This window comes from Dendrobium catenatum, unplaced genomic scaffold (assembly GCF_001605985.2).
Source record: "Dendrobium catenatum unplaced genomic scaffold, ASM160598v2 fragScaff_scaffold_989, whole genome shotgun sequence".
Taxonomy (NCBI): Eukaryota; Viridiplantae; Streptophyta; class Magnoliopsida; order Asparagales; family Orchidaceae; genus Dendrobium; species Dendrobium catenatum.
In genome coordinates, this window is record NW_021319451.1 from 1,439,483 (window position 1) to 1,449,128 (window position 9,646).

General features: G+C 35.0%; 1 protein-coding gene across 1 annotated transcript in view; it reads left to right on the plus strand.

The window, feature by feature from the left end:
• The first annotated feature begins 3,137 nt into the window (after nt 1–3,137).
• The window catches only part of LOC110112158 (cullin-4), a 43,775-nt gene continuing 37,266 nt past the window's right edge, over nt 3,138–9,646 (plus strand). The window contains exon 1 of the mRNA XM_020844267.2: nt 3,138–3,695. Coding sequence (XP_020699926.1) covers nt 3,320–3,695 — 376 coding nt within the window. The 5' untranslated portion in view covers nt 3,138–3,319. The remainder of the gene's footprint in view (nt 3,696–9,646) is intronic.

Here is a 9,646-nt window from a genome sequence, read left to right on the forward strand (position 1 = left end):
ATAGATTCTTATATAATTACTTCTCGAGCTTAGGACCCGAGAAAACTCTCGATTAAGGATTCAATATTATTCTTCTCGAACAAGGGGACTGATACACAAAATGGCGACTAAGAAGTTCCTACTCAAAATAAAAGACATGCTCAAGGGGCTTAGTCAATATGCACGGTTCATCTCAGCATCTGGAGAGACTGAGGCATTGAGAAAGTGGATAAAAGAAATCATGCACTCAAAATATACATAGGAGAAAGATATAGGTGGCGTCATCTATGTGACGCGGATAAATAGAATTCATAATCCATGAAGAGAATTAACTTACTCACTATTTAGGCATACTACGAGATGCTCAGTGTAGTAGTTTTGAATCATAGGTAAGGTGGATTTAGTGTTCTACCCAACACTAACACTTGTATCCTAACTAATGCACATGGGCTTATACCCTGCCTAACAAGGGATGCCAGCTAACCACCTAAGCGCTTCAAATTCACGTAGGCCAGTCTTTATGAAAAATGAGTGGGTAGTTTGAGTATTTTGGAAGTTGGACTGATGTATAGAGATTTTTTTAATTGACCCTAGACTTATGTTGGGTGAATGTTGCTAGAGCTAATGAAATTAAAATTTTATTTATTGAGTTTCTAATACAATGTATACTGGTTAAAAAGGCTAAATCAAAATACTTGAGATTTTAAAAATAGGCTTATAAAAAAAAATTAGAAAAGGCTAGGCCTCCCCAGGTCCGGCACTTCATCCTCATAGGCCAGATTATTCGAACTCTACCCGCAGGCGAGAAGGTATCTTATAGCAAGGAGAAAGAGAGATACAATAGTATGCATGCAACCTCGGACGACTCCGACTATTTCCTATGTCGTTAGGCTTCTAAATTACTTAAACCTTAAGTTGTTAATTTTTAATTATAAGTATAAAATATATTTTTTCATCCTAGAGAGCCTAGCATAAATCAGGCCAAGCACATGCAAGAAAAGAAACATAAGAAAAATAGGCAATTTCTAATGCACAAATAATGTAAACACATCAATATAAATCCAAAAAAACACAGTAAAGTAAAGTCCAAAGTCTGTGGCAAGTGTCACATAAATACAACATAGGGTTTGTAAAAAAGTAATGGTGATCAGGCCCCACCGACAACAACCTATATTTTAAACCTAATAAATGACGCAAATCTTAAAATCCAGGCATTCAAGTCTCCGTCTTCGAGTGCATCATCATTCTCCGGATCATCTCCTTTTGGATTGTCCCCTTTGGGCTCCGTCTGGTTCATCCTCCAGAAAGGTACCCAAATGATTAAGAAAATCCCTGAAAATGAGCCTTTTTTATTCTCTTTGGGTACCAAGTGTTTAAAATAATATATTTTTTATGGCTTTCACAACTCAATTGAATCAAATTACATTACATTTTGAAAAGGAAAATCTAGATTCGGACTCCTGCAGGGTTATCCTAATAAAAATCACAAGCAATTATAATATCCCAATCAATTTATAAATGTACAAAAAAAGAACCAGATATTCTTTAAAGAACTTCACACGAGCAATCTATAAAGATAAGAGAAATAGTGAAGAAACACAAAAGGAACACATAGATCCTTACCCTTGAGTAACCTTGTGAATTTTTCACGCTCCACTAGGAAGAAATCTCTCTCAAACACTCTCTCCTTCAATTTCCCTTTACAAAACATGAAGACCAGACGATAAAAATTAAATGACAGTTTTTCGTGGACCTTTTATACAAAGACACGAAAAATCGTACAGAAAATTGAATTTTTCAAATTTGTCTGTCTACGATTGTTCAGTACGATCGTATTTCATACATACGAACAATATAAATACTATTGCATATGAACTCATTGTGAATCGATACAAAAGCATTTCGTACCCGATCATCGTCCGATACGAACTGTGTTCGTCCGGTACGAACATAAAAATTTAAAAGTTAGTATGTACGAATCGTTAGGACGAAATGAGTACAAATAAACCAGAGCTCTTCTCCCTGGTACAATAAAAAAATATCGTCCATACGATCTTCATTATAGGACGAACCAGAGCCCATCATCCCGGTACTATAAAAAAATATCGTTAGTATGAACTTTGTTCGAGGACGAACCAGAGCCCATTGTCCCGGTACAATAACAAATATCGTCCGTACGAACTTCATTTGAGGACGAACCAGAGGGAATGATACTGATACGAACGAGAAATATCATCCGTACAATCTGTCCATTTTTTCACATTTCTATTCGCTCAATTGCTCATTGGGGAAAATAATTGACCAGATCGTCCTGTACAAACTAGTTTCGTACTTTATGATCAGTTTAAAAATATGAATTTTAAGACTCTCGTCCGGTGTGTGTGTTAGTGTGTGTGCTCAGTTGCTCAATTACAATCACACTCTCTCATACTCAATAAAATGAAAAAATACATAATTCAATTTACAATACACTATAAACTGATCTTGATTTGAAGTCTTCAACAATCCGGAGTTTGATTTCCCTGAAATATTAGTACACACAAGAGCATAATAATTATTCCAAAAATATGTTAGGAGAAAATAATAATCAAAATAATAATTTTTTGAATCATAAAAAACATAAAAGTTATAAAAATATCAAACATATAAAACTAAATAACAACTATCTCAACAACTAAGGGGAAAAACTATGGGGCCTGGCTTAGTTTAAATGAATCCACTATTATTTGGAGTTGATTACAAATGATGCCCTTTATTGTAGGAATGGTATTGTCTTGATATATATGATAGCATATATAATGCATTACATAATAGAAATTGGAAGAATCAATATTAATACGTTCGTTTAGTTGGTGGGACTATAGCCGACGAGCGGTGGAGGTCGGAAAGATTGAAGTCGGGAGGAGACAGGGGTTAGAAAGATTGTATTATGGTAGTGGAGGTCGGAAGGACCGAAGTAGGTGATAAACATTAGCATGGCCGGTCATATCTGGCCCGCACCGGCTCACCGGCTCGGCCTTGTCCGGTCTATATACAGAGGTGAAATGACTGAAATTTTATTCCACGGGCCAACGAGAAAAATAAAAAAAAATAAAAAATAAAAAAACGAGGCACCAAAGGAAACAAAATACAAAAAGGTAAGAAAATAAAAATAAAAGGGCGTCTCATCATCATCGATTTATCTCACATCTCTACTCGGCCCACCTCTCTCTCCCCCCTTGCTCCTGCACCTTAACCCTCGATCTCTGCCTCGGCCGCCTCCGCCGCCTCTGCCCCCCTAGCTTCCTACCCAATCGCGGCTCTCACCTCTCTCCACGCGATGCCCCTCGGAAATTGATTGATGACTCACGCAAAGAGGCCATTCTCGAACACCTGTGGCAGCAGCACCACCAGCTCCGGCGGAGTCCTCGGAAGTCCTTTATCCCCCACAGTGGCAACCTCTTCGTCTATGAAAAAGGCCAAATCCCAGCAGGCAGGGTCCGTATCCGAGAGAGAGAAGAACGGCCTCCACGCACACACCGAACGCTTTGATGCGCAGGCGGCGGTGGCGGTTGATGAGGAAGATAACATGTTCGTTGACCAGGAAGAACTAAAGGGAGTTGGTGCATCTGCGGCGGGGATTGCTACCACTGGTGTGGCCTCCAATCTCTCCAGGAAGAAGGCTACTCCTCCTCAACCCTCTTCCAAGAAGCAGCTAGTTATCAAACTCGTCAAGGGTAATTCTTTAGTTCTTATCTTTATCCATTTTGGCCTAAATTGCAACCATGTGCAGATTTGTAGCTCGCCTTATGATCGAATTAGTTGTTTTTAAGGTTCTAGATCATTTTTTGTTATCGTCCCGCAACTTATGAATATTTAAAACCTTCACTATTTGAACTATAGGTTTTTTTAATGTTGTCTTATTGCTCAGTTTTGTAATGATAGATAGTTTTAATATTTGCAGAGCCCGTGAAACAAGCCCGTGAAGTTCTCCTTTCTTATCAGTGAATGCATTTAATTGAATATACACTTATATTTTTAATTCAAGTTTATCTTTGACTCCTCTAGTCTTATCAATAAGAATAATATTATCAGCAAAAAGCATACAATAGGGTACATCCTCTGACAATTGTCAGGTAAAAACATCCATGACTAAAGCAAAAAGATATGTGCTTAAGGCTGATCTTTGATGTAATCAAACTAAAATAGGAAAATACTTGGTCAAACCATCTTTTGTTGAGCACATGTAACAATTCATGCATACATATCCATAATGACTTGAATATAAACATTATTAACCCATTTCTTTTCTAAAACTCTCCATGGAACTTCTCTGGGAACTTTATCATATGGTTTCTCTAAATCATTAAATATCATCTATAAAATCTCCTTATTCTCTCTATACTTCTCTATCAAACTTCTCAATAAAAGTATAACTTCTGTAGTAGACCTACCCAGCATGAATGCAAATTGATTTTTAGAAACATTAGTATCAGGTCGTCACCTATGCTCAATAACTCTCCCATAGTTTTAAAATATGACACATTAACTTAATTAATCTATAATTCACACAATATTATATATCTCCTTTATTTTAAAAGTAGGGATCAACCCACTCATTCTCCACTCATCTAACATCTTTTTTGTCTTCAAGATTTATTGGTAAGAAGTAGGTGGTTGGGAGTTGAGAGTTCTACGCTGAGATGTAGCAATTGCGATAATAGGAAAGCTAAAGCTTGTCAACAATTGAGATTAATATTGAAGGGGTGATATTGAAGTGTAACTTGTTTATTTTCATCTCAAACTACTTTAATACTCCTAAATTTACATATCGGTTTGCTAAAGAAAAAAAAAAATTCTCAAAGTAGAAATGCTACACTAGAGATATTACTTTCTTCGAGGTATGTTAATCAAAGAAAATTTCACCTTTCTTTGACAAGGTTTTGAAGCATGACTATTGAGTTGGTATAACATTAAGATTGTTTAACAGCCATGTAAGAACGACATAGTTAGGTGTTTGTTATTTTGAGAACTTGGAATGCGTTTTGGTGAAAATGCTATATGGTGGAGAGGCATCAAGATGGAGTTTGTTATAGGAATTGCTCTGGAAGCGAAAGACCATCAATCATAGTAGATAATTGGTAATAATGAATTTGATATTGATATCAATGATGGAGGGTTTTGATATATTGAAATAAGAATGAAAAGCCACATATATGTTTGAGAAATGAGAAGATGATTCAAGAGAAAATTTAGATAATAAAAATTGTGAGTCAGGAGGTTGCGAAGCTCTAAGAGTTTGGGCTATTGACAATGAGTGGAATGTTGTGATTGTTCTCACAAGAAAGTGCATGGTGCAATCACAATGAGCTCATGAGCGCGTGCATTGTATGGGCGGTACGGTGAGAGTGATACATAATTGAGTGTAGTTGACATGGGCTAGCTTATGGACCTTTGGGTAAGTGTAGCTTGTAAACAAGTGAGCACGAGATCACAATGTGTATATATGTGTGGCAAGTAGGCAAGTGAAGCGTAGGAGTGGAAAATGTTATAACAAGGGAAGCGACAAGGCTACTAGGTTAATTAGGAGAATAAATGGATGAGAATGAGAAGGGGAAGCAGATGTGGACGTGAGAATTCTTGTGTATTATTGATTGAATGTTGGTGCTTTTACATAGATATATTGAAAGATTACAAAAGGAAGATAATAAAGAGGATAATATCATCAATTAAGAGGATATAAAATAATGATACAAGCATTTTTCCCATAACCAATACTTCCCAAAGATAATCCTTTCCGTTCTAGTTATTTCTCCATGATAGTACTTATTTCAATCTACTACTGATTATTAAAGGTTTTTTTATCATTCCCCTATAATATATAGATTTTTCGTACCTTGGCCAAAATTTTTTTATTTCTTTGGATGCCAGGGTATAATAAACTAAATATTCATAAACAAGATTTAATTGTTTTCTTCTATAATTGATGTGAAAGTTCTCGTTATCCATTGCCTTATTCGTCTCTTCTTTACAACCATATGTTCTCTCTACCTCTATCCCCCCTTCAACATGGTGGCCCACTCTTTTTCATTCTAATTGTTTTTGCAAACTGAGCTATAATGTTTCACATCAGCTCCCATGTGGCATCCCTTCTCTTCACTTGTTTAGTCTTTCTTGAACATCATGTGAATACTTTATTTATTCCTCTATGAAATAATTCTAAACACTGAACCTACAACAGGATGAAGAAAGGGTGAAGGAGTTGGGTGTGAAGTGAGCTTAAAATGAAGCTAAGCCTTCACTTTGATCTGGGTGCACAAATTTGAATAATCTTTTGATATTTCCTTGGTATCCATAAATCATGAAAGGATTGCAACTCAACTTGTGATATGGAGAAATCAAATTGAATGAAATGAAACTTTTTTATTATTTATATGCATGGGATAAAGCTCGAATATAAAATATATATTTCCGTCTATATCTTGTTGTCCCATACATTGGTGTGGCAAATAGGTTCCAACTAGTTATGATATTGTTTAGGGAAGGAATCTGAGAGAGGGGATAGGAGGTAGGGGATAGGGATGTGCAAGGGGAGGCAAGAGGGTAATTTTGTAAGATGATGCTCATTTGTGGAAATTTATATTATGTAAGTCACTGGCAGGCTATGCTAGTGGGTTAGCATGTCTAATGTAAGTTGAAAGTGTCAACTTTGCTGCCAAGGAGAGGAAATATGTTGAGATTAGGGAGAGAAAGAAGAGGGTAAGGGTTGGATGGAGAGGCAAAACTTGAGGCTTAGGTGCTTGCATATGTATGAGAATATGAGAGTATGAATATTTATTGCATGAGAATGGAGTAGGGCATGATGAGAATGTTTAGAGGCCATATTTAGAGGGATGCAAAATTTAAGGGTAAACGACAAGGGGATGAGAGAAAGAGCTTATTGGAAGGCAATAAGTGGGGATTTAAGGATAGTTGCCAACAACGTGGTGTTTATATAAACAAAGAAGTCATCTGAAATAAAAAAATTCATTGCAAGGGTGGGATTTAAAAAGGCATGGGAGATACTTATCAAGAAATGGTCTAGATCTATGTTCATTTATATTCAACATAATGAATGTCATTTGCCAAATCAATAGCAGTGTGGTTGTGCCGAGGCTTTGCTAGAAAATCTGAATAGACTTTTCTAAGAAGTAATAAGTCAGTGTTGGGAAAGGAAAATCAGAATTGAATGCAAGAAGGCAAAATGAATATAAGTTTGACATGTGTCTCATCTTTTAAAATTGATGAGTAGTGCAAGGTTGATGTGTTAGCAAAATGATAACATCATGATTGTAGCCCTAAAAGTTTGAGGGAAATGTATACATGAGTGCTATCCCAAGGTGTGGAAATCTAGTGGGGCAACTGCTACTATCTTTTGGAAAGGAGCATGATGGGAAATATTAGAGTGAAGTTGACAAAGGGTTGGTGAGACCACAATGACTATAATTTTGCTAAGGTTATTAATGGAGAGGAGGGTCCCATTCTTATAAATGAGCAACTAAAAGGAGGGAAAGGTAAATAAGAAAATCATAAAATAAAAGTGGAGAACTATTGATTGTCCGTGGCGGGCAACTATCATTTGATTGTGATAAGGAAATAAATTGTCAGTCACGACAACAATTTAGACTTTAGAGTAAGGAAAAAGTTGGGATTGCTTTAGAGCAGAGTCAGGGAATGGGGATCTAGCATTCCCTCTCTGTATCTTGCAATTCAAACATATTGAATGAACCATAGTATAATGTAAAAACAATCATTATTTCTCCCTCAAATTTAGTTGATTTTGTTGAGCTTACCGATACAACCTTCCTTTTTGTTCATGTTTTCTTGCTTCTCATAATTCGTTGGCTTTTTTGACTTCATCATATTATATTGACGTTCCTCATCAACATTTAATGATATTTTAAACTAAGATTGCTTTGTTTGTAAATGCCATTATACATAAGTTGCTCTAGTCAAATGTTTAGATGAAGATTGAGCTTCACAAACGTATGTAGTAGGTTACCAAGAGACATTTGCTATAGTTGTAAAGATGAATAATAACAGTCATTTCTATTCACTGTTAACTTTTAGTAGGATTTGCAACGGTTTGGCATTCAATTTGCATTCCTTTGTGTTGTGATATAGAGGAAACTATATGGATATTCACTTTAGTTTTGGGGAGTTCTGGGAACCAACATGGTATGCAAATTAAAAAAAAAAAACATTCCATTGTCTCAAACAATCACCTAGAGCTTGATTTTCTAGATTTGCTAAAGTAATGATAATCACATTTTATAAAAAGTTTGTGAGATCAGACCTTGTTTATTAATCTCTCATATATAGGGAGAGTCATAATCTTATTGAGATTTGTTGATAATATAATTGTAACAAGAAATAATGAGCAAGCAAATGAGTCTTTGATGTGGTGTTTGATATCAGTATTTGAAGTAAAATTGCTAGAAAAATTAAACTATTTCTTATGGATTGATATTGCTCACTTACATCAATGGATCTTCATTTCACAACAAGAGTATGACACTAATCTACTAGAGGAAACTAAAAAGATGGCTGGTAAACTTGCTTATACACCAATTTAACTAAAAATTAAATTAGAAGCAAAATAAGACCCTTTGATGATCATGGAAATGCACCAAAGATTAGTGGGGAAACTTAATTTATCTTGGATAGACGAGGCTTGATATAATTTATGCTAAGAGCACGGTAAGTAGATTCATGCAGGATCTAAGGGAGGTTCACTTAGAAGCTGTCTACCAAATGCTTCATTACTTTCGAAAAATTATCATAAAATTGGAATTTTATTTAGAAGAAACGCAGAGTTGGAACTTGAAGTCGTCATAGAAGTTGATTATGCAGGTTAATTTGTAGACATATCACATATGGTTCAACTCTAGATCTCGCACCTTTGCTGGAGGAAATTTTATTACTTGGAAAAACAAACAAAAATCAGTGGCAAGTTTTAGCAAAATCTTAATTTTGAGCAATCACACAAGAGAAATTAGAGTTACCATGATTGAAAATTCTCATTTAAAATCTGAAAATTGAGTGGGATTGACCTATGAAACTGTTATGATAACAAATTAGCAACAAATATCACACAAAATCTTTGTGCAACATGATAGAATGATTCTAAAGTTGAGATATAGATCTTATAAAAAATACTTTAATTTGCACAATGTGTCTTCAAGGGATCTTATGTTATGTCTTTACAATGGGACTCCACAACGTATAGTTTTAGGAGATTATTAGTAATGTGTTAATCAATGATATCTATTCACTGCTTGAGGGGAGTGTTGGAAGGCATACATATGCTACATATCATCTTATTGTTGGAATCCACTAATTAATGTCAAAGAGGAAAATCAGAATCCCACATATTAAATAAAGGAAATTAAGATCCCATGAATTCTTGCTATAGAATGATATTAGGTTGCCAGTGATTCATGTTAAAAAATAATAGAAATTATTTTTAAATATATATTTATTTGTATAAGCAGAAATATTTTCTTATTTTATTCCTAAAGAGGTTTTATAAAAAAGATAAAGAGTAAAGAAAAATATACAACTATTGATAATTTATGTGGTATACTTGGTACTAAAGAAGATGAAAAGAAGATACATATATACATATATATATATATATATATATATA